This window comes from Saccopteryx bilineata, chromosome 1, assembly GCF_036850765.1.
Source record: "Saccopteryx bilineata isolate mSacBil1 chromosome 1, mSacBil1_pri_phased_curated, whole genome shotgun sequence".
Lineage (NCBI taxonomy): Eukaryota > Metazoa > Chordata > Mammalia > Chiroptera > Emballonuridae > Saccopteryx > Saccopteryx bilineata.
The window spans coordinates 157,949,486-157,975,419 of NC_089490.1; the positions used below are offsets into that span (position 1 = coordinate 157,949,486).

The 25,934-nt window shown below is 50.9% G+C and overlaps 1 protein-coding gene across 1 annotated transcript in view; it reads right to left on the bottom strand.

Annotated features, from left to right (window-relative positions):
* Positions 1-24,997, bottom strand: part of HCN2 (hyperpolarization activated cyclic nucleotide gated potassium and sodium channel 2) — a 28,010-nt gene extending 3,013 nt beyond the window's left edge. The window contains exons 1-7 of the mRNA XM_066278351.1: positions 24,305-24,997; positions 13,145-13,568; positions 12,271-12,432; positions 11,015-11,233; positions 9,680-9,826; positions 886-1,126; positions 487-651 (exon numbers count right to left, since the gene is read on the bottom strand). Coding sequence (XP_066134448.1) covers positions 487-651; positions 886-1,126; positions 9,680-9,826; positions 11,015-11,233; positions 12,271-12,432; positions 13,145-13,568; positions 24,305-24,948 — 2,002 coding nt within the window. The 5' untranslated portion in view covers positions 24,949-24,997. The remainder of the gene's footprint in view (positions 1-486; positions 652-885; positions 1,127-9,679; positions 9,827-11,014; positions 11,234-12,270; positions 12,433-13,144; positions 13,569-24,304) is intronic.
* Positions 24,998-25,934: the final 937 nt, after the last annotated feature.

The following is a 25,934-nucleotide window of genomic DNA, read 5'->3' on the forward strand; positions in this document are numbered from 1 at the left end:
GGATTCTTGCCCACCTCCCCAGCCTTCCTCCTCTCCACTTCCCTGGCTGTATAGACTCCAGACCTCTTTCTCACCACATGGCCTTTGCACATGCCACATCCATGTGCAAAAAAAAACATTTCTCATCCTGGCAATGCCTACTAAACCTGGTCACCACTTAACATCACCAGGAAGCCCCACTTCTCCCACATGCCTTCTCTGACATAAGCTTCCTGAGGGTGGTGCCCAAGACATCCTCATGGCTTACCAAGCTAAACCTCCTGGCACATGGTAGGTGCTCAACAGGTATTTGCTAAATGAGCAGAGTTCTGCACAACTGGAAACACCCTACACTTTTTCTTCCTTGGAAAACCAGGGCTATGTTTGGCCAGGGGGAAAGTCCAGTCAGAGAATCTTGTTTCCTGTGGATCTGCTAGGCCATGCCACCTCCCATCTCAGTATGATTTCCCCCATGACCACAGAGGGCTCATAGCCAGTTCCACTCACCAATGCGGTCTAGGCGGTCAATAGCAACGGTCTCAAAAGCCCGCCGCATCATGGGGTACTCCTCCAGCACCTCGTTGAAGTTGTCCACACTCAGCGAGTAGAGGCGGCAGTAGGTGTCAGCCCGCACACTTGCTGTGCGCCGGCCCCGTGTTAGCAGACAGATCTCTATGTGTGGTCAAGGGAGGCACCTCAGCAGCTAGGAAACACCCAGCTGCCCCCTATTCATCCCTGGGCTGCTCCCAGCTGCCAAGAGCGCAGTCTAGCCCACACCTCGGCTAGTGTGGTCCATCTAGCCAGAGGTACTTCTTACCAGCACCCTTGTGGCCTTCCCACCTTCCCCTCCATTCCCAGGAAGGGTCCAGCTTTGTTGCCTGCTCCCTGGTCCCCGTAGACACTAACCCCCGAAATAGGAGCCATCAGAAAGCTTCATCTCCTTGTTGCCCTTGGTGAGCACACTGACCACGCCGTGCTGTATGAAGTACATCTTCTTGCCAATGGTGCCCTCACGGATGATGTAGTCACCTGGCTGGAAGACCTCAAACTTGAGTTTGGTCAACATGGCCGTGACAAAGTTGGGGTCGGCATTGGCAAACAGTGGCATTGAGGCCACCAGCTTCCGGCAGTTGAAGTTTACAATCTCCTGTAGGGGCAGGAGGCAGGGTGACATCAGGGCAAATGGAAATGAAAGGAAACCTGGGGTAGCAATACTTCTATCAGCCAAATAGACTTTAAAACAAAAAAAGTAAAAATGACAAAAAAGGACATTTCATAATTACAAAGGGGTCCATCCAAGAAGAGGCTATAGCAATCATAAATATCTACACACCCACCGTAGGAGCACCTAAATACAAAAAGCAAATATTAAAAGACAAAGGGAGAAATTTGCAGTAATACAATAATAGTAAGGAATTTTAATACCCCATTCAAGTCAATCCAGACAGATGATTAATAATAAGGAAATAATGGATTTAATGTCATAGAAGAGAGCGACTTAATAAGTATTTATACATCATCTCATCCAAAAACAACAGAACACAAAGTTTTTAAGTGCACATGGAACATTCTCCAGGACAGATAATATGTTAGGCCACAAAAGAAGCCTCAATAAATTCAAGAAGACTAATCGTATCAAGCATCTTTTCCAGCCACAATGGCATGAAACTAGAAATCAATTAGAAAATTGGAAGAAACACAAATATGTGTAGACTAAACAATATGCTACTAAAAGCCAATGAGATTAGATGAAATTAAGCAAGAAATTAAAAACTAGCCTTTCCAAATGAAAATTAAAATACAACTTTACAAAATTTATAGAATGCAGCAAAAGCAGTTTTAAGAGGGAGGTACATAGCCACACAGGCTGACCTCAATAAATGAAAAGTCCCAATTAATTTAAATCTATACCTAAAGTAAATAGAAGAAGAAAAAATCCAAAGGAAGTAGAAGGAAGGGAATAGGTAATATCAAAGCAGAAATAAATAAAATAAAATTTTTTAAAAAAATGGAAACTATCAGTTTAAGAGCTAATCCTTTAAAAAGATAAATAAAAATTATCAAAAGAAAAAAAGAATTATAATCCAATGTCCTTGATGAACTTAGATGTAAAAATTCTCAACAAAATATTAGCAAACCAAATTCAACAGTAAAAAGAATCATATACCACAAGCAAGTGGAATTTATCCCAGATATGCAAGCATGGTTCAATATCTGTAAATCAATGAAATACATTAACAAAATGAAGGATAAAAATGGTATAATCATCTCAGTATATACAAAGAAAGCACTTGGCAAGATACAACATCCTTTTATGATTAAAACACTCAATATGATGGGTGTGAAGGAAAGTACCTCAACATTCTAAAGGACATATATGACTCCATATACTCTAAAACAGAAAGCTTTTTCTTTAAGATTAGGAACAAGGCAAGGATGCCCACTCACCACTGTTATTCAACATAGTGCTGTTAGTCCTAGCCAGAGCTATCAAACAAAAGAAAGAAATAAAAGGCCTCCAAATTGGGAATGAAGTAAAACTGTCACTATTTGCAGATGACATGATTCTATAGAGAATCCAGACTTTAAAAAACTATTAGAGCTTGACCAGGCTGTGGTGCAGTGGATAGAGCGTCAGACTGGGATGCAAAGGATCCAGCTTCGAGACCCTGAGGTTGCCAGCTTAAGCGTGGGCTCATCTGGTTTGAGCAAAGCTCACCAACTTGGACCCAAGGTCGCTGGCTCGAGCAAGGGGTTACTCAGTCTGCTGTGCCCCCCCCCCCCCATCAAGGCACATATGAGAAAGCAATCAATGAACTGCTAAGGTGTTGCAACGAAAAACTGATCATTAATGCTTCTCATCTCTCTCCATTCCTGTCTGTCTGTCCCTATCTATCCCTCTCTCTGTCTCTGTAAAAAAAAATAAAGGCTTAGAAAATAAAGTTTCAGGCCCTGGCCAGTTGGCTCACTGGTAGAGCATTGGCCCAGCATGTTGATGTCTCAGGTTCAATTCCCAGTCAGGGCACACAGGAGAAGTGCACATCTGCTTGTTCACTCCTCCCCCTCTTGCTTTTCTCTCTCTCTCTCTCTCTCTCTCTCTCTCTCTCTCTCTCTCTCTCTCTCTTCCCCTCCTGCAGCCATGGCTTGATTGGAGCAAATGGCCCAGGGCGCTGAGGATGGCTCCATGGCCTCTGCCTCAAGTGCTAAGAAGAGCTCAGTTGCTGAGCAATGGAGCAACGCCCCAGATGAACAGATATGAGCAAGCCACCCCCTAGTGGGTTTGCTGGGTGGATTCCAATCAGGGCACATGTGGGAGTCTGTCTCTGCCTCCCCTCCTCTCATTAAGTTAAAGAAAAAAAAGAACGTTCAGAATGCTACATGCAAAAGAGCGAATTAGACTGCAATTTGACACTTTATACAAAAATTAACTCAAACAATGGATTAAAGTCTTGAATACAGTCTGACCAGGAGGTGGCGCAGTGGATAGAGCGTCGGACTGGGATGCAGAGGACCCAGGTTTGAGACCCTGAGGTCGCCAGCTTGAGCACAGGCTCATCTGGTTTGAGCAAAGCTCACCAGCTTGAGCCCAAGGTTGCTGGCTTGAGCAAAGGGTTACTCGGTCTGCTGTAGTCCCACGGTCAAGGCACATATGAGAAAGCAATCAATGATCAACTAAGGTGTCGCAATGCGCAATGAAAAACTAATGATTGATGCTTCTCATCTCTCTCCATTCCTGTCTGTCTGTCCCTATCTATCCCTCTCTCTGACTCTCTCTCTGTGTCTCTGTAAAAAACAAAATAAAAAGATTCTCAACTTCACTAATCAAACCCACAATGATATACCACCTCACACCTGTCAGAATGACTGCTAGCAATAGACATGAAATAAGCTTGACCAGGTGGTGACACAGTGGATAGAGCGCCGGACTGGGATGCTGAAGACCCAGGTTCAAGACCCTGAGGTCGCCAGCTTGAGTGCGGGCTCATCTGGTTTGAGCAAAAGCTCACCAGCTTGGACCCAAGGTCACTGGCTTGAGCTGCTGAGGGTCTGCTGAGGGCCCCCGGTCAAGACACATATGAGAAAGCATCAATGAACAACTAAGGTGTCGCAATGCGCAATGAAAAACTATTGATTGATGCTTCTCATTTCTCTGTTCTTGTCTGTCTGTCCCTGTCTATCCCTTTCTCTGACTCTGTCTCTGTAAAAAAAAAAAAAAAAAGTCATGAAATAACAAGTGTTGGAAAAATTGTGGAGAAAAAGGAAGCCTCATCCACTGCTGGTGAGAATGTAAACTGGTACAACCACTGTGGAAAACAGTGTGGAGGTTCCTCAAAAAATTAAGAATAGAGCTACCATATGACCCAGCAATCCTTTTGGGTATCTACTTGAAAACAGTTGTAAGAATATATGTACCCCATGTTCACTGCACCATTATTCATGGGCATGGAAACAACCCAAGTGTCCTTCAATGGGTGATTGGATAAAGATGTAGGACGGAATACTAAGCCATAAAAAGGATGAAATATTGTCATTTGCAGCAACATGGATGGGTCTTGAGAGTATTGTGCTAAGTGAGCTATATCAGATGGAAAAAGGACAAGAACCATATGATTTTACTCATGTGGGATATAAAACAAAAAGCAACAACAAATGAATATAACAAAGTAGTTGTTACAAACACAGAATGGTTGTTACCAGAGGGGAAGGTGGGGCAGGGAAGGACAAAGAGTTGGAAAAGAGGGGTAAAATATATGTTGATAGAGGGAGACTAGTGCTCAGTGATGAACACACAATAGAGTATACAGGCACATATTATAAAGTTGTACACCTATAATTTATATATAAAATGTTGTAAACCAATGTTACCCCAATACATTTATTTATTATTTATTTATTTACTTATGTGACAAAGTCAGAGAGAGGGACATATAGGGACAGGAAGGAAGAGAGATGAAAAGCATCCATTCTTTGTTGCAGCACCATAGTTGTTCATCAGTTGCTTTCTCATATGTGTCTTGACCGGGGGTGGGGGGAGTGGGGGGGCTACAGCAGACCAAGTGACCCTTTGCTCAAGTGAGCAACCTTGGACTCAAGCTGGTGAGCCTTGCTCATACCAGATCAGCCTGTGCTCAAGCTGGCAACCTCGGGGTCTCAAACCTGGGTCCTCCGTGTCCCAGTCCAACACTCTATCTACTGTGCCACCGCCTGGTCAGACCCCAATACATTTAATTTTTTAAAAACCAGCATGGTGGCCCTGGCTGGTTGGCTCAGTGGTAGAGCGTCAGCCTGGTGTGCAGAAGTCCCGGGTTCGATTCCCGGCCAGGGCACACAGGAGAAGCGCCCATCTGCTTCTCCACCCCTCCCCCTCTCCTTCCTCTCTGTCTCTCTCTTCCCCTCCTGCAGCCAAGGCTCCATTGGAGCAAAGATGGCCCGGGCGCTGGGGATGGCTCTGTGGCCTCTGTCTCAGGCGCTAGAGTGGCTCTGGTCGCAGCATAGCGACGCCCAGGGTGGGAGAGCATCGCCCCCTGGCGGGCGTGCCGGGTGGATCCTGGTCGGGCGCATGCGGGAGTCTGACTGTCTCTCCCCGTTTCCAGCTTCAGAAAAATACAAAAAAACAAAACCAAAACCAAAAAAAACCCAAAAAACCCCCAGCATGGTACTGGCATAGAAACAGATTCATAGATCAATGAAACAGAATAGAGAGCCCAGAAATAAATCCTTGCTTATGTGTTTAATTAATCCAGGATGAAGAAGAAAAGAATATACAATGGGATAAAGACAGGCTCTTTAACAGGTGGTGTTGGGAAAACTAGGCAGATACATGTAAAAAAAATGAAATTGGCTTACTTCCTTACACCATATGCAAAATCTCAAAATGGACTAAAGATTTAATGTAACACCTGAAACCATAAAATTCCTAGAGGAATACAGGTAGTAATTTCTTTGACATCAGCCTGAGCTATATCTTTTTGGGTATGTCATCTTAGGCAAGTAAAACTAAAGAAAAACAAATGGGACTACATCAAAGTAGAGTGTTTGCACAGTGAAGGAAACCACCCACAAAATGAAAAGACAATCTATTGAAGGTAAAAGGATATTCACAAATGATACATCCACGAAGGTACTGATATCCCAAATATATAAGGGAAAATAAACAAACAAATAAAAACCAGAAGAAACAAAACAAATATATAAGGAACTCGTGCAGCCTAACACCAAAAAAGAAACCAATCCAGCTAAAAATGGGCAGAGGGACCTGAATAGACACTTCTCAAAGAGGCCCTGCAGATGGCCAACAGACCTAGGAAAAGGAGCTCATTATCATCAGAGAAATGCAAATTAAAGCCACAAAGAGATATCACCTCACACCCGTCAGAATGATTATTATCAAAAACATACCAAAAAATAACTGTTGGTGAGGATGTGGAGAAAAGAGAACCCTTGTGCACTGTTGGTGGGAATGCAGACTGGTGCAGCCACTGTGGAAAATGTTATTGAGGTTCCTCAAATAATTAAAAATGGAATGGCCATATGACCCAATAATCCCACTTCTGGGCATTTATTTAAAGAAAACAAACACCAATTTGAAAAGACATGTGCACCTCTGTGTCCATTGCAGCATTATTTACAATAGCCAGGATATGGAAACAACCTAGGCATTCATTCATAGATGAATGGATAAACTGGCACATATATACAATGAAATATTACTCAGTAATAAAAAAAGAATGAAGTCTGCCTGACCAGTGGTGGCACAGTGAATACAGCGTCAATCTGTGACACTGTCCCAGGTTCAAAACCCCACAGTCACTGGCTTGACTGTGAAGCATGGCTTCACTCATCTAGCTTGAGTGAAGGTTCACTAGCTTGAGTATGGGATCAACGATATGATCCCATGGTTGCTGGCTTGAAGTCCAAGGTCACAGGCTTAGGCAAAGGGTCACTGACTCGGTTGGAGCCACCCCCCAATCAAGGCACGTGCAAGAAGCAATCAAACAACTAAAGTGCTGCAACTACAGTTGATGCTTCTCCTCTCTTCCTTCCTGTCTGTCTGTCTGTCTCTCGCTTAAAAAAAATCAACCAATAAATGCATGAGTGGAAGAACAAATTGATGTTTCTCTCTCCTTCTCCCTTCTCTCTTTCAAATCAATAATTTAAAAAAATATATTTAAAAAGAATAAAATCCTGCCTTTTGCAACAACATGGGTGGATATGTATGTGCATGGTTATGATATGGGCACTATGCTAAGTGAAATGAGTCAGATAGGGAAAGACAATCAAACAACTAATTGCCTGACTTATATGTGGAATCTAAAATAAACCCAAAAAACAAATGAATAAATAAAACAAAACAGAAACCTAAATATTGAGAACAAGCTGATGTTTGCCCAAGGAGAGGGGATGGGGAATGGGAAAAAAATAAATGAAACTACGCAAGCATTAAAAAAAACAAACCATGGGTGAATTCTACTATAACCTGGGTATGTACAGCAACGAGGTACTGGGGCCTACTATATACAGAAAGCATACACAGAGCTCCTGCTGTAACAGCATAAAAATCCCCCAAGTTAAAAAAAGAAAGAAAAAACGAAGCAAAGTTAAAAGACCAATGACCATCAGTATAGAAATTTGTATGACAAAGTGTAAGTGCTCCATATATAAAGACTTCTTACCAAAAACCCCCAAAGACTGAAAGCTCTGTAGAAAAACTACCAAAAGTTTTGGACAGTCCACAGAAAGAGAAACACAAAACAGCCCTTGAGCACACAAGAAGGTATTGACCCTGCTCCTGGCTTGCTTGTAAATGCATCTGGCAGTGTGTTTAGGAATATACCCCAGCTAGGAATAGGTGTCCCTCACGGAGTCACTGGGCATGCTGTCGTTGGGCATGTCCCACTTGGTGCCGGGGGTCCCTCCCTGCATAGGCACAAGAGGGTATCTGGCACTGCACCCATGGGTCCCAGGACAAGGGGAGGAGGGCTGGCATGGGGCGTGGATTTTGGCATGCCCTCTTTTTTTGTATTTTGAAAAGAAAACAGAAGGATATGGCAGTAGAGAAGTAGGTAGAGGGACATGATAGAAGCCAGAAAATTTCTGGATATATGTCTTTTAAATTTGACTTTTGGAACTGTGTAAACATTTAAATGGTTAGTTATCAAATACAGGTTGCCAGGGGCTGGGTATGGGAGAGATGAGATATGATGGCTCACAGGCACGGTGGGATTAGACAGTGATGATGGTTGCACAGCTCTGAATATACTAAAAACCACGGAACTTTATGATTTTATAGTGTATGGGGTGTACTCTATTAACGGATGGATGAATAAAAGTGATTATCAAATACAGTTAACTGTTTTCTATAAAGTTAACCACAGCACTTAGGAGTTCCCTAGGACCCTGTTCCCTAGGAAGCAAAATGTGTGAATGGTTCCCCCACCCCATAGAACCTCTGGCCCTGAGCACAGGCTTCCTTCCTCCCAGCCCTCATCATCCTCTCCTCATCCTCACACTGCACAGCATCTTTCCTTCCTCAGGGCTTTTCCTGGACTGTGCCCTCCACCTGGGGCACCCACAGGTTCACACTTCCCCAGCCCCTTCCTGCTCCCATCCTTCCCAAAGCTTCTCCCTCTGGACCTCCCCTGAGGGCACAAGGCAGGGTTCACAGACTAGCTCAATAACTTCTTGGTGAGTGCTGTGGGTTGAATCATGTCCCCCAAAAAAGACACATTGAAGTCCTGAACCCCTGGTACCTGGGACTGTGAACTTATGAAACAGGGTCTTGCCTGACCTGTGGTGGCGCAGTGGATAAAGCATCGACCTGGAAATGATGAGGTCACCGGTTCGAAACCCTGGGCTTGCCTGGTCAAGGCACATATGGGAGTTGATGCTTCCAGCTCCTCCCCCCTTCTCTCTGTCTCTCTCTCCTCTCTCTCCCTCTCTGTCTCTCTCTCTCCCTCTCTCCTCTCTAAAAAAATGAATAAAATAAAAAAATAAAATAAAATCATTAAAAAAAAAAAAAAAGAAACAGGGTCTTTGCAGATGTCATTAGTTAAGATGAGATCACACTGGTGTCCTTGTAAGAACACACACACACACACACACACACACACACACACACACCCATGCAAAGATGGAGGCAGAGATCAGAGTGACACATCTCTAAGTCCAGGGACACCAATGATTGCTGGCTACACCAGAAGCAGGAAGAGGCAGGAAGGATCCTCCCTGGAGCCTTCATAAGGAACATAGCTCCGTGACACCTTGATCTTGGATTTTTAGCCTCCACAATGTGAGACTAAATTCCTCTTGTTTTTAAGCTCTCCAATGTGTAGCTATTTATCATGGATGACCCAGAAATCTTGCCCAATATCACACAGGCTGCAAGGGGCAGAGCTTGGACTGACCCCATTATCCACCATGGGCTGACCCGCTCCAGTCTTCCCTTCCTCTGCCTCCTCTCTAACAGATTCCACACAGGATAAGTGGAATCAGGCAGAGTGTGGGGACTCAGGATGTCTGGGTCATCGGGTGGGTGCAGGAGGCAGAAGCTCACAGAGGGTCTTCTGGCATGTGTACAAGTCTAGCTTGAATCCTTCATGCTGCAGCTGGGCCAGCCCCTCCTTATCTCAATGACTGGGAGCCTGTAACAGGGGCATCTTGAACCCCACCCAACCCTGAGGGTCCTGTGACCCTGCCTCACCTCCCGTAGGGGCCCGTTGAGCTCTCCCAGGATGCTGTCCTCGTCGAACATCTTGCCCTGGTAGCGGTGCTCATAGTAGTCATGGATTTTCTGTCGGAAGTCAGCAGGCAGCTTGTGGAAGGACATGTACTGCTCCACTTGCTTGTACTATAAGGGGGTGAGGGGCTTGGGTAAGTGGCCATTGTTCAGAGAACCCTGGCATCAGCCCAACAGGGCTCCCAGATTTAACCACAACCACAACAAACACAGGATGCCCAGTTAAACTTCAGATCAACTGCAAACATACTTAGTGTAAGTGGATCCCATGCAGTACTTGGAATCTGCTTATGAAAGCAGAAGTTATTCCTTGTGTCCTGAATTGTATCTGGCAATCTTACCCCGGACAGTTTAACCCCAGGTCCCTAAGATGCTGGACCCCCATCCCAGAGAGGATTTCTGCCCCAATTTTGCCTGTGGCCCTGGCATTCTTCCCCTAAGATCTTTCTATAAACCAGGGGGATGTGGGCACCAGGCAGGACTGCCAGGCCCTGCTGTCCCCACAATGGCACCCCAGGGGTGCCCTAGCCCCATTACCACCCCAGCTCCACCCAGCCACAGCTGCCCTGAGCTCAGCGGAACTCGTGACGGGCGGGTGGCAGCACCAGCTCATGTTTGGGTGTGAGGCTGTGGCTTCCGGACAGCCGGGGCACCTGGCATTGGGCCCAGCTGACCCGGCTGACCCGACTGGCACTGCTGGGGGTGCTCACAGCTGCCCGGCCATGGTCAGCTATCAGGTAGCAGTGCAGGACAGATAGGGGCAGCATGAGGGTGGGAGCAAAGCTCACCCTTGGCACTTAGGGAGGAAAACTGAAGCACAGGATAGACATCAAGGCCAAACTCCAGACAGGGCTGCCCTATAGGGCCAGCACCTGTTCTCCCTCAGCTCTTTCTAGTCCCCTAGACCTCAGACCAGACCCATGGAGGCTCCCCCCGACTCTGAGGCCAGGACCAAGTGGCTGAACACCCTTGCTCCCCTAGAGGCTTACTCCATGGACCCAGCTGACTGGCATGTCCTGGAGTGACCCGTCTTCTTGGACCCTGCTCAGTGCCTTCCCTGCCATCGACCCTTCAGAGCCAGCCCAGAAACCCCTGCATGAGTTCACCTCCTAGAGAAGTCCCCACTGCATCTGCAGCCCTCAGGGAACTCCCTGACACCCCATGGTTTGGCCCTTCCCGGTTTCGACCCCCTGACCCCCATTCCCCTCCTTGGCATGTGTCGTCTCCAAACTCAACTTCTCTCTAGAATCCCCACCCTCCACCTGGAGCTGGGGGGATGGTGGGGTGGGTTCCCCAGACCTTCTCCTGGTACTGGCGCCTCGAGGAATCCAGCGACTGGATAAGGGCGGTGGCGTGTCCAATGAACATAGCGTAGCAGGTGGCACCCACGATCATACTCAGCATCGTCAGCCAGATGTCAGTCATGCTCTCAGGTGCTTGCCGACCATAACCAATGCAGAGCATGTGGCTCATGGCCTTGAAGAGTGCAAAGGAGTAGAGCTCGCTCCATGAGTGATTCTGTAAGGCCACAGGTGGGCAGGTGGGCAGATGCTCACAGCCCCAGGGAGCTCCAGGACCTCAAGGGCCCCACCTGCCTATCCTCTCCTAGGCATCCAAGATGGTGAGCTTTCCATGTCCCGAGATAATCAACAGAAACTAAGACAAAGGCAGGTGACATGATGGGTACATGTGTCACAGAGAGTCAGCAGCAGGGGCAGGTCTGAAGCTACTTCCCACCTTATTCCTGGAGAAACTGAGGATCAGAGGGGCCAGAGTCTGGCCCTGGGTGCTCAGGATCCCCCACCCCTTTGCAGCCTCTGATCAGAGTGTCTATAAGGCCAAGCAGATGTGAAAGTTCCAGAGACCCTGGAGACGGTGAGCTGGGGACAGCAGAATCCTATCAGAGGGGCCAGGAGGATGGAGGCATCTGGCAGAGCCAGTCCTCAGTTGACCTGCCTGGGGGCAGAGGACAGCGGGGCCCCATTCAGGAAACAAGACAGCATGCCCGGGTGTCCCGCCAGACAATGAGCTGCCTCAGCTGGTCAGCTGTGCCAGGCGCTGGGTGCGCGCCTGAGGACGTTCCCTCTGATGCCTCTTGCCCATCTACACCCTTCCTGCCCCTGCCCAGCTCCAAGTGCATCCCACCCGCACATGCTTCAGAGACTCAGCACTCCAGAGGCGGGAGAAAGGCTCCTGTGATGATAAAGAGCACCCAACACTTGCCCCTTTTCAAGAGTAGGTATCTTAGCCAGGCAGCAACTAGTAGTGACTGGGTCTCCATGGATTGTTATCTCTTATGGCCCATGATACCACGTTCCCATTTGTCTTTGGAATAAATTATGTACTTAAGAAAGTGGACTTAATGGGGAAAAAAACAGTAAGCAGATGCTATTATGTCTGAGTGACAGACGTTGTCATAGTCAACGAAATGATCAAGGATCTGTTTGTTCGTAGTCCCAGAGGGGCGCTTTCCTGGGACCTGGGATGGACACTGCCCGAGTGGGGCGTGGCCCTGGTGGGCGTGGGATGGGCGTGGCCCAGGGCGGGGCGCTCACCACCATGCCGTTGATTGACACCCAGCAGTTGCGAGGGAAGTCCTGCAGCATGGGCACCAGGAACTGCAGGCAGCCGTCCCAGTGGCACAGTAGCAGCATCATGCTGATAAGGTTGCAGATGCGCATGACCGCGCTCGCCAGGTCGTAGGTCATGTGGAAAATCTGGGGCGTGGCAGGCGCGTGAGGTAAAAAGGAGCCCCCAAACCCCGAGGGACCCAAATCCCCCCCAGCACCCCCACTCCCGGGAGGCCCTGCTACCTTTCTGGTTAATAAAATGTCCTGAAAGAGAGCACGTGGCCAGGACCACTGCCCCTTCCAGCAACCCTGTTCCCTCCCGCTTCCCGCCTCGGAGCCTTGTCGCTGCCCTGGAAACTGGGGGTGACATCGCTGGGCACAGACGGCCCAGAAGTGGACTCAACTTGGGAGATGGTGCATAACTTCACTTCCCTGAGCTTCAGTTTCCCTATTGCCAATGAAGCTGTGGATTCCTCCTCTTACAGGGCAGAATGAAGAAAGGGGTGCAGAGGAGTCAAAGGTCTACGGGGTGTTCTTCATGACCCCAGCCCGCGGTTCCACCTGAGAGGGGCCCCTGAGACCCCTCCCTTGCCCCCACACCATGCCCAGGTTCTATCATCTGTGGTACAGGCCTTTCACTGCAGCCTTTGTGAGCCCCCTCATGAACCCTCTCCTGTTCTTATAACCCTGCCTCCCTTCTACCTGTGGCCCCGCCCCTGGACCCTCATAGTCCCTCCCTGAATCTCCCATCACTTCCCGCCTGGTTGTTTCCGGGGCCCTACAGCCCCGCCCCTGCAGCTATGACCGCGCCCACAGCGCCCCTCAAGCTGGGTCTCTGCAGCCCCTTCTGCGCCCTCACCTCCTCCCATTGGTGGATGTAGCGGATGAGGCGCGAAAGGCGCAGCAGCCGCAGCAGGCTGAGGATCTTGGTGAAGCGCACAATACGCAGGGCGCGCGCCGTCTTGTAGACCTCAGAGTCGATGCCTTTCTCCACAATGAGGAAGATATAGTCCACAGGGATGGAGGACACAAAATCCACCACGAACCACGTGCGTAGGTATTTCTTCTTGATCTTCTCGGGGTCCAGAATGATCTCTGTGTTGTCCTCAATCACGATGCCCGTGCGGAAGTTCAGCACCAGGTCCATGAGGAAGAACGTGTCCGAGACCACATTGAACACGATCCACGGAGCTGTGGTCTCATCCTTGAAGAAGGTTATGCCCACCGGGATGATGATGAGGTTTCCCACCATGAAAAGCAGCATAGTGAAGTCCCAGTAGAACCTGGGGAGAGGCGTGGGCGTCATCCCCAAAGCCCTCGCCAATGACACGTGGTCTGTTAGGTGTCCAGTCCCTACTGCGCACATGCACCTTGGAGGACCAGTTTGGCCCCAGGTCATGGCTAGTGTAGACTTCGTCTCCAGAAATCCTCCCACCCCCACCCCACCCCAGACAGAACCCCATAATTCGCCGGGCTCCTGCGGCCCTCCCGCTGGCCAAGTTTTACTTTCCTTCTGTAAAGAAGCTTGAGGCCTCACAGAGCCTAAGAGGTCACTCAAAAGTTTATATTAAATGTTTCCCTTGACCAAAAAGACACAATGTGCCTGGCACAAGGGTGGAGTCAAAGGGCCAAGAAAGGAGAGGGAGACAAGCAGAGAGGAGCCAGAGTGGTGGGGTATGGGGGGGGGGACGAGGAAGGAGCATGAGTGGCAGGTTCAGTGGGGGCTCTAGGGGCTGGAGAGTGTAGGGTGGGAGCCAGACATGGCAGTTGGACTTCTGGGGTGCAGGGCACCAACACCATCCTGAGCAGCTGGGCTTCCATGTGGTGCACTGGCTGTATTTCCATTTTAAGAAGCGCCCTTGGGGGCCACAGACAGGGAGATAGCAGAGGTGCCAGTCCAGCAGGGAGAAAGTGGCAAAGGTCAGGTGGGACCAAAATGAAGGGCTGAGAGCCTGACCAGGTGGTGGCGCAGTGGATAGAGCATAGGACTGGGATGCGGAAGGACCCAGGTTCGAGACCCCGAGGTCGCCAGATTGAGCGTGGGCTCATCTGGTTTGAGCAAAAGCTCACCAGCTTGGACCCAAGGTCACTGGCTTGAACAAGGGGTTACTTGGTCTGCTGAAGGCCCGCGGTCAAGGCACATATAGAAAGCAATCAATGAACAACTAAGGTGTCACAACAAAAAACTGATGATTGATGCTTCTCATCTCTCTGTTCCTGTCTGTCCCTGTCTATCCCTCGCTCTCTGTCTCTGTTAAAAAAAGAAAGAAAGAAAGAAAATACTTTTTAAAAAATGAAGGGCTGAGACTGTGGGAGGAACCTGTGCTATAGGACTTGGCAACTGCTCAGACATTTAATGAGATAAATATGCTTGAAAACATGATGACGGGTTGCTTCTACTCCCAAATACAAGACCCCAAGGTCAATTCCTAAATTCTACCTGGAAAAAAGTCAGAAAAAGGTCCATTCATTCAAGGAATATCTACTGATGCCCAGGCATTATGTTTTGAATAAAGTGTTCATGAGAACACACAGAGCAAGAGGCCACATGGACAAACTGCCAACCCCACAGCAACCAAGAAAATGTGAATCAAAACCACTCTGAGGGAGAACTGTCAGTTCCTCAAAAAGTAAAGCTGACTCACCATATGATGCAGCAATTCCACTCTTAGGTGTGTACCCAGAGGATTGAAAGCAGCAACTCAAACAGGTACTGGTGCTCCCATGTTCACAGCATCATGATTCATAACACCCAAAAGGTGCAAACAACCCAAATGTCCGTTAATGAATGAATGTGGTCCATCTATATACTGGAATATTATTACTCAGCCATGAAAAAGAGTGAAGAACTGATACTTGCTACAACATGGATGAACTTTGAAACTATGATGTTTGCCCTGTGGTGGTGCAGTGGACAAAGCATCGACCTGGAACACTGAAGTAACCAGTTCAAAACCCTGAACGTTTTCAGTCAAGGCATATACAAGCAAGCAATGAACAACTAAAATGAAGCAACTAACCTGACCAGGTGGTGGCGCAGTGAATAGTGCATCGGACTGGGATGCGGAAGACCCAGGTTCGAGACCCCGAGGTCACCAGCTTGAGTGCGGACTCATCTGGTTTGAGCAAAGCTCACCAGCTTGGACCCAAGGTCGCTGGCTTGAGCAAGGGGTTACTCGGTCTGCTGAAGGCCCGCGGTCAAGGAACATATGAGAGAGCAATCAATAACCAACTAAGGTGTGACAATGAAAAACTGATGATTGATACTTCTCATCTTTTCTCTGTTCCTGTCTGTCTGTCCCTGTCTATCCCGCTCTCTCTCTGTCTCTGTAAAAAAATAAAATGAAGCAACTATACTTCTCGCTCTTCTTTCCTCTCTCTGTAATATCAATAAATAAAATCTTTAAAAAAAGAAAGAAAACATGATGTTCAGTCAGAGAAGCCAGACACAAAAAGCCACACAGTATATAGCCTGACCTGTGGTGGTGCAGTGGTTAAAGCATTAACCTGGAACACTGAGGTGGCTGCTTCGAAACCCTGGGCTTACCTAGTCAGGGCACATATGGAAGCTGATGCTTTCTGCCCCCACCCATTCTCTAAAATGAAACAGCAAAATCTCAATTAAATTAAAAAAAAGGCCACAGTGTATATTTGAATTATGTGAAATATCCAGAACAGGCAAATACACAGGCACAGAAAATAGGTTCATGGTTGCCAGGGTCTGAGCAGTTTCTTTCTTTTAAAAATTGTTCCATTGATTTGAGAGAGAGAGGGAGAGGAAGAGAGAGAGAGAAGAATCAACTTGTTGTTCCACTTAGTTGTTCCCTCATTGGTTGCTTCTCGTACCCTGACTGGGGATCAAACTTACAACCTTGGTGCCCTGGAATGACGTTCTATCTACTGAGCTACCCGGCCAAGGTCAGGGTGGGGACTTTCTGTTTTGGAAAATGAAAACAATCTGGACATGGACGTGGTGATGGGTACATAACATGTGATTGTACTTAATGCCATTCGAACGCACACTTTTAAATGAGTAAATGCAAAATTTTATATTTTTTATATCTAAGGTCTCAGTGATGAGCAGCTGCCCTAGATGAGGGGTCTGAGACCACACCCACTATCTAGATTCAAGCAAAGGAGTGTCTCAAATTTTCAACGGTGACAATTATTTGATTTTGCCTTTACTGTTGAGGGGAGAGCACCCACGCCCAGATCATGTTAGTCCTTTCACTGTCTCAAGGTCTTCAATCCCCAGGCTAGCTTGTGCAGGGCTCTCCTGTAGGACCAGCACTATCCCCATCATGGCTGGAGTTCCCATGTCCATAGAAGAAAGGTTCTGTCACATGTAGGTCATGTAGGGACACTGCCCTGGAGGACCCACAAAGCCGCGACTCCCTGGGCTCCTCCTGGATGGACAGAGACTGAGGTTCCCAGTGGCTGGAGGGACTCACCCAAACCAGCACACATAAATTAAAAGCCACAGGCCCTGCATTGGTTTGGCTGTAGTGAGCTCCCTATTTCAGTAGCCACTGTAAACTGGCTCCTTTCTGATGGCACTATGAGAGCTATTAACACCACGCCTGCCAGCTGGTGTTCCACTCCAGGGAACTGATCCCAAGGAAACTGTCCAAGAGGAAGAGAAAAAAATTAAAAAGTTATTTGCACCAACATATTCACAATAGCTCAGCCTGCGAGAGCCAAAGGCTGGAAGGAACCCAACACCTACCACTGTGGTGACAGCAGCCAAACCTGGCTGATACCCACTTCTACAGTCTACTGGCAGGTGTGACCTTGGGCAAGTCCTTCCAGACCTTGGGAACCTCAGTCTTTTCTATCCATGTGGGAAGAACCCAGGGAGTGGCAACCTTTGAGGGTCCACCTGGGCACTGTTCCACCCACATGTGATGGAACCTTCTCTGAATGGACCGGACTCTGGCCCTGATGGAGAGGGCAATGGTACTGTAGGAGAGCCCTGGAAGGACCCACTGGGGTAAGGATAAAGACCTTGAGAGAGCTAAGAGGGCTGACTTGATCTGGGGGGGGGGTGTTACAGGTAAAATCAAATGACTGTTAGAAATTCCAGACTTTCTTTGGCCTGAATCTAGATAAGGTGTGGGGCCCAGGCTCCTCATCTGGGAGATCTACCCATTCTGGAGACCCCAGAGCCCCGGTACCCAATGGGATTGAAGGGCCCCACTTGCCTGATGTCTGCAGTCTCCACTCCCAATACCTAGAGCATCCACTAAAGAGCTCCTAATCCCACCCCACCCTCTCTGGAATGATACCTGTTCCCCCCCCCATTTGGGGGCACACACTGTAGTATAGAGCAAGCAAGAAAGAGTAACTGAGATGACCAGGGTGCCTAGAAACCACCATGGTGCCTAGAAGCTATCTAAATGGCCACAGAGTATGAGAGCATCCTTGACAGGTGACTTCAGACATTTTCTCCTTTTATTCTTGGGGTGGGGACAGGCAGCACACTTCCACACTGACAGGCCAGAAAGGTGGCCCAGCTAGAGAGTTGAGGCAAGGAAGTGAGAGCCAGGGCCCATCTTCCGTCTCCTGTCCCACTATCTGGGAATTCCTTCCACAGCCCCCAAGTTCCAGCCCCATCATATGCTGTGTACTGTCTCCCTATTCTGGATGGTGTCCCCTGGGTTTATGAGGTATTGCAGCAGAGGGCAGGGGGCTGTAGAGGGGCTGGTGGGCAGGACAAACTGGTGCCACGTGCAGGGCATCTCAGCTGCTCCAATTAGGATGCTCCCAAATTGGCCTAGTGCCTTGACCTTGTCCTTTCCAGCCATCCTGGTCCCATCAAGGGGAAACTGAGGCCTGGGGTAGAGAAACTGCATGGAGGGTAGAGGAACCCAAGGTATCTACCTGAGCATCCCACCTCTCTCCTGCCCTGCCTGCCCCCTTGGGCTATGCAGCCTGGTGCTAACTACTCTCCTATGAACTGCAGTGCCTCATCCACCCAATTCCAGCAGCCCCTTCCTCACGGGGCACCCCAGGGATCACCAGGACACAGGGACCACTGGGACGTCATCAGGCAGCCAGCAGGGATTGGTGCACGGCCAGCTCTCATCTACTCAGCACTTTAATTAACTATAATTAAATCCTGTATTTTAAAAATCTTTCTTAACGAGAAACAGTAGGACCCTTGCTTCTGTGGAAGCACCCAGATCCTGGCTGCTCCATCCAGGAGAGCAGTAGATAGACTGGCCAGTCCACACCTTGTTCATGGAGAGAGAAAAGCAGGCTGGAGAGACACAGGGATGAGGCCAAGGTCTCCCAGGGAGCAGAGGGCTCAGCAGCAAGGACTCTGGGCCCCCAGGCCTGAACTCCTCAGCTCCAGCATCCTATAGATGGAAGAGAGCCAAGAACCCTCTCGTAGGCACACCCACAAGGGCGGGTGACCTCAGTGGGGCCCTGATGGCTGCCACCACCATGAGCTCAGTCCTCCTCTAGCAGCTGCCCAGTTATTCTCTTGGCTCAAACAGAGAACTCAAGGCATGGCAAGCATTAAGTGACAGGACTCCGGTGGCTAGACTTCCCAGCAGTAGTTCAACTGAGGCCCCACAACCACTGGTTGGAGACACAGTGAACAAGGCAGCCAGATCCCTCCCTCCAGGATGTGAGAATACAGAACCGGGGATATTACAGATCTGGCAAATCTGAGGGATTAGGGGCCAGGTCAGTGATTAAGGGTTAGCAAGGGATGGAGGATTAGGGGCTTGAGCCCTTGGATGTAGAGTTATAGAGAGGCGAGTGTCAGGGATTAGGAAAGGGAGACTCCTGCTGGGGAGGCTGCGGATTCCCAGCTTATCCCAAGGCAGGGTGGACTGTGGGGCTGATGGTGTGCCAGACCCCAAGGATACACAGTGACCAGACAGACCTGGCCCTCCCTCAGGGACCCCAGCCCAGGGGGAGAAGTTGGGTGTTCCACACAAACATAAATGAAAGGGATGCTTCAGAGGGCCCACTTTAACCAGTGTGGACAGGGAGGGCTTCTTGAAGGAGGTGGCATTTGAATGGACAATGGAGAAGGAGCCCCTTGGTGGAGTGAGAGAGGCATTGAACCCCAGTAGATGGAGTAGCAAGTACAAGGGTCCTGTAGCTACAGTGGGGTTTCCCCTTTCAAGCCCGGCTAGGTGGCTTGGAGCTGGAGCAGAGGAAGTAAAGGAAATGAGAGGAGATGATGGGAGGGGACAGAAGCTGGGCTCTGCAGGACCTTGGGGGCTTTGGCCAACAGAGGTTTTAAGTGAGGGGGAAAGATGAATACGTATTTACCTTGAGACACTCTTGCTGACAGCCAGAAAGTCAGAAAGTGGGCAGAAGGTGGCGTCTAGGCAGGAGACGGGGTGACTTGTACTGGTTGGATTTGGGGTGGGTTGCTGATGGGAGGAAGTGCAGCAGGATCTGGCCAAAGCAAGTGAGTGGCTAAGGAAGGGCCTCCCGGGGCATCCCCTTAAGGAGGCTTGGGAATGTGAAAATTTAAAGCAGGGAATTCAGGGACCAGAGATTTGAAATTCTGGTGGGAAGCCCCTGGAGAGAGGAGCAAGGCTTTAGGCAACTCCCACCCTGACCCCTTCATAAGGACCATGGAGTTCACTTCCTCCTACCTTGGGGGCCTGGGCCTCAATTCTCTGACCTGGAAAATGGGTTTTTTCACTGCTCTCCACTCTGAGAGCCTTCATATTGGGTCTGGAGCCAGGGAAACCCTCACCACGTCCTGTTGCCTCCCCACTCTGGATAATGTGGGGTTTATTCCTGTGAGCTAATGTAGGGATTTGCAGAAAGTCCCCCCATCCTGATCTCCTGCTGATCCTTTAGCCCATCTGGGGTAGGGGATAGGGGCCTCCAATTCTGTATGGTTTTGCAAGCCAGCATCCTCTACTACCCCAGTCTGGGGGACCCCAGAGGAGGTGACACAGAAACAGATCAGCACCCACAGGTACTGGCTTTGTAGAAACTCCTCTGAGGGCCAAGAAGGGGACCAACTCATCTCTTTTTCTTATGCTAGGCCTCCCAGCAGTAGGCAATTCAGAAACATTGAACTGAAAATCAGCAGCAGCAGAAAAGACTTAAGTCAGACCTCAGAGGCACTTACAGACTTAAGAACAGGATGAAAGGCAGCAAGGAAGCCACTTGCCCAAACTCTCTCTAGGGAGATGAGGACTCCATCCCTGGATCAGGGCTACCTTAGACCTGCCCAGCACCCAAGTGTGCCTCTCAGCAAGATCAGAGACATCCTGGGCACCCATTGTGACAGGGACCTCTACAGACCCACATCCCATAGCAGGAGGCTGAGAGACAAGTAGGCAACATCAAATGAAAATGCAGGTTCCAAGTATCTGGGCAGCAGACACAAAACAGGTGGGAGAACAGCAGGATGAACATGCTGAATAGGGTTCTGGGGAAAGTGGCTTGTGAACCAGGAGTTGCAAATCAGAAACACTGGGGTGAGGACATGTGCAGCTGTGGGACCAGCTTACAAAGGCTGTCACTCTATATAGGAAGAAGAGGGAAAAGGTGTGGGATTTCAGGCCAGGAGAGATACTGGCATAGCTGTGAAAGCCAGATGCCCCCTTCCCCTCATAGCATACCATTTGGGGAAACTGAGCAGGGAGTTCCAGAGAGAACTCTAGGCCAGTCGTAGGTGGAATAGGGGCTTGCAGCAGACACCCTCCACAGTCTTGGTTGAGATGCCTCCCTCCTGCAGGCCTCTGCAAATGCCCTCCTCCCTGATGCTTGCTTCACAACAGCCCTCACAGGACGAGGCGCAGCCAGGGCTGTTACAGTGCACCAAACAGTAATCCCATTCTCAGTGCCAGGCGAGTGCCAGGCCAGTGTTCAGGGATGGCATCCACTGGCAAGCAACTTAGTCATAGCTCAAGGAAGTGGAGACTTTATGATGCTAGGTGGGGACCCTGGGGGCTGGATGGGAGCCTCCACCTCACCATCCTGCTTTCCCTTTAAATTGGGACCAGTGTGCATATACAGGCACCACAGGGATGGTATCTGCTTCATTGTGTCCCTGGTTTGAGGACACAAGGAAGCAAAAGTAGAAAGGTAGATCCATAAAGGCCCCTCCCCACTGCTCTGTGAGCGGTTTTTATTTTAATTTTTAAATTTATTTATTGATTTTAGAGAGGAAGAGAGAGAGAAATATCGATCTGTTGTTCTACCCATTTATGTATTCATTGGTTGATTCTTGCATGTGCCCCAACCAGGGACCGAACTTGAAACCTTGGCGTATTGGGATGACACTCTAACCAAATGAGCCACCCAGTCTGGGCTGCAAATGGTTTTTAAAAACTAACATAAACACATAAACACAGAGAGGACCCATGGTATACCTCTGGGTACCCCCAACATCTTGAACAATCCCCAGAATGCTTTTTCCTCCCATGTCTTCTTGGCCTGTATAGGATATGGCCAGAGGCCAGGCTGCCCAGTGGTCAAGAGCACAGACATTGGGGCCAGTCTGCCCAGGTGTGAATGCCTGATCTGCCCTTGACTAGCTGTGTGGCTTTGGGCAAGTGACTTTACCTCCATGTGCCCCACTTTTCTGGTGTGTAAAATGCAGGTAGCTGCAGTACCCACATCACAGCTGTCATAAGGATTGAATCAATGTTTGCAAGGTGCTTCCACAGCACATGGCCCAGGAGAAGCTCATGAAATATTGCTTTGGTCGTGTTTGGGGTCTGTCTCCATGTTGAATCAGAAGGGTCTAGAAGAGACACAGTTCATAAAGCATGAGGGTTGTAGAGGTCCTGCTGCACCCCAGCTTGCAATAGTCTAACCTTTTCCATTGGACTGTGGCTCCTCTAATCCAAACTATAGGCCACCCCCCATTGCTCATCCCATTTTTGTGTTTATTTTATTGATTTTAGAGAGAGGAAGGGAGAGGACAAGAGAAAGGACATTGGTTTGTTCCTGTATGTGCCCGACCAGGATTGAACTCGGCAACCTCTGTGCTTCAGGATGATACTCCAACCAACTGAACCATCTGGTCAGGGCTCATCCCATTTTAAAAAATGACATTTTTTGGGGGGGGGGAGGAGAAACATTAATTTGTTGTTCCACTCATTCATGCATTCACTGGCCAATTATTGTATATGCCCTGACTGGGTATCAAACCCACAACACTGGCATATCAGAATGATGCTCTAACTTGGAGCTACCCCACTAGGGCTGCTGATCTCATTTTACAATTTTACATGAGTTCTGACCATCCCAGACCTCCTGGCCTGCCCAGAATCCCAGAGGTGACTGTGCTCAAGTAGCCCAGCTGCTCCCCCAGGCATCCTTTACCCAAGCCCCACATTATGCCTTCTGTAAGAAAGAGAAATCATAGGGCAACTCATGAGCTGGAGGGAATGAAGGGATAGTTATTTTCTGCAACCATCTCCCCTTGCCCACCATGTCCCTGATGCACATTCCCTGCCAGTTGGCACTAGTTCCCTGCTTCACAGACTGGAACATGACCCTTCATAGCCTGGACCATCACCAAAGGAATGCTGAGCCCCAATGCAGGTCGGGGCCATACAGATGCATCCCATCTGGGCTGTCCCTCGGTTTCCACATCGCCGTCTCTCCCAGCTACTCTCAAAACTCAAGCCACTGGCCAAGGCTGTGTATTCACCTCCCAGGGAAGATCTAAAGGGTAAGGAGTTGAAATCCTAGACTTTCTTCCAGCCTTGTCTCGGACTTGTGTGCCCCTGGGTCTCATTTTCCCCAGTTGCCAAGTGGAGACCGCGGACATGGTGGTGGAAGGGGGTGGGGGTGGTGGCGGCAGTGTGTGTCGGGGAGGCGCGGGGGGTAGGGTGGGGCGTGGGAGAACCTCTGAGTGGTGAGTCCTGGCGGGCTCCAAGCCACGACTGGGATGCTGTCCGTGGTGCTGAAATCGCGCCTGGCGGGATAGCTGGGGCTGGGCGGCCAGGACGCGTCCCACATGGACCCCACTCACGTACACAAAACCTCACACACCATTCATAGAACTCACAAACACTGTCCATCAGTGCACACCGACCGGGGCACACGCGCGCACACCCCATCTTCATCTCCCTCTAAAACTAGTGACCCAGCACACAGACACACCCCTAGGAACAAGCTCTTTCCCATTACTTGGCCCACATTCCCAAGACCCCCGCCCCCCGCAGTCACATGCTCGTGATCACATACATTGTCTGCGGTGATATGCACCGTCCACACTCACCGGCCACAGAGCGTACGCCCAAGAACAACAAGAACTGCAATAATACATGTCTTGTTGGGTGGCCCTAGCTTCCTCTTGGCTGTACAAGGGCTACTAGTGTGGGGCACGGTGATGACCCTGTCTGTGCCCGGCCTTGCTCTGAGCCTTTCCACACATCAATCAACCGGTTTAATTCATATCAACATCTACACACTCACTGACACATGTGCACACCACTCGGTGGCTGGGGCTGATGCGGCTCAAAGACACAGCCCAGGGACCCAGGATGCTCAGCGACCCCTCCTTGCGCAATACCCAGGCTCGGGGACGGGACGCCCCTCCCTGCGGCCGGAGCGCAGGTAGAAATCGTGGGAGCCGTGTTCGCTTAACCCTTTCTCTTCCAGTCTTTCCAGGGCGCGTCCTTCCTGTACACACTTCCTTCCTCCTTCCTTCCGCTCCTCCACCTCCCCGGCGCCCACGTTCCCCTCTATTCGTCCTCTCCGTCCCTCCGCGCTCAGACCCAGGTCCTGCGGCCCGTGACGTTTGCCCTCCCGGCGGGGCTTGGGACGTCTGGGTGTGCGGGAGGGGGAGCGGTAGGAGTCTGCGCGGGCCTCGCAGTGCCCCTCAAGGGCGGAGCCTCGTGCGCCCAGGTCATTCCAAGCGGGTCCCGGATGCGCCCGAGGTCACCGAGGGCCCTGAGGTCACCTGCGGGGCGCGGCGCGGCGCGCCGCCCCGCCCTCCCCAAGGCGCTCCAAGGACTGCCTCCGCGCCGGCTCCCAGTGCCCCTCCGCGCTGGCCCGCCCCTCTCGGTGGCGGTACCTGAAGTCGCTGTAGGGGTGGATGATCCAGGCCCCAGCCGACTTGACGCGCTCCTGCTCGCGCTCCACAGCCTTCTGGCTGCCGAACATCCGCAGCGAGAACTTGTTGACGCCCGGTTGCAGGAGCGCGCCGAACTGGCGCTGCATGAAGCTGGCCTGGCTGCCGCGTGGCTCTCCCGCCGGGCCCGCTTCCTCGCTGCCCGCCTCGTCCGCCGGGCCCGGGGACGGGCCCGACACGGGCCCCGCGGCTGCCCCGCGGCATGAGAACGACACCTTGGGCCCCCGCGCCGGGCCCTCGAGCCCCGCGGGGCTGCACTGCGGCTCGCCGCGCCCGCACTCCCCATTCGGGCTGCCCTTCGCTGTGCTCGCCGCGCCCGGAGTACCCGGGCGGCCACACGAGCTGTCGCGGCTGCGGAGCCTAGCCCGAGGGCCGCCCTCGTCCGCCGCCTCCGGGGGCGCCGCCTCAGTACGTGGCGGCTGCTGGAGGGGCGCGGACGCGGGCGCGGGGCCAGGAGGGGGCGCGGGCGGCGGCGGCGGCGCAGGCTGCTGCTGAGGCGCAGGCGGCGGCAGCGGCGGCGGCGGCCCCGGAGCGGGGGTCGTGCCCGGGCTTTCCCCCGGCCGCCCGCCGCCCCCGCGCGCGTCCATGGCGAGGCGGCGCCGGGCAGTGCGGAGCGGTGCCGCCGCCGCCGCCGCCGCCGCCGGCCGGAGCCCGAGGGAGGGCGGGGAGGCGGGGGCGGGGCGGGGCGGAGCCGCGTGGGGCGGAGTCTTGTTCGCAGGAGCTGGGCTGGGGCCTGAGTCCCGCCTCTGCCCGCGTCGGCGCCGGGCAAACAGAGGCCGCCGGGTCGGGGACAGCCCAAGGTCACACGACCCGAGACCTGAGGGACACGATTAGGTCCCTTCCCAGAATGGTAAACTAAGGCCCGCGAAACGGAAGGACGCGTCCAAGGTCACCGAGCCCAACTGTGAGGCCAGACCTTCTGTACGCGACCTTGGCTATGCAAGGGGCCTTGGCTTCGCCTCCGTCCAGAGCGTCCGGTGGGGCGGTAACGGTTGCAGGTGGGACCCAGAGAAGTGGGGACATTCCCGTGTCAGCCTTTTCTTTCTATGGGTTTGAGGATTTCTATAATAAAAGGTTGTTTTTAAAAGCCACAGGAGCCCTTGCTTGTCCACTTGAGGGTCTGGACAAAGCCCTCAAGTGAGAATGTGTTATTTGGGGAGGGGCAAAGTGGGGGCAATGCTGCGGGTCTCCAGTCCCACAGTCGCCCCTTTCTCCCACGTCCTGCATATGAGGAAACTGAAGGCAACAGAAAGAGCCACACCCTCAAACAGTGCTCTAAACTACAGTGTGGGGGGGTCTCCTGTAAGACTAGTGGGCTTTAAAATTGAGAAGTGTCCAGGGTCCCTTCCCACCAAATGCCCAATTTTTCAGCCCCAGCCAGCCCCCCTGCCTCCAGCCCTTCTGCCCCCAGCTCTGAGAAGACACCTGAAGTTCTGTTGCTGGAGCTGGAGCCAGGTCCAGGACTCTGTCCCTAGCTCACCCCCCCCCCCCCCGTGACCCCCAGCTCAACCAGAGAGAGGGAGGAGGTATCGTGAGAGGATGGTGGTGAAGAGAGATGGAGAAGGGCACAAAG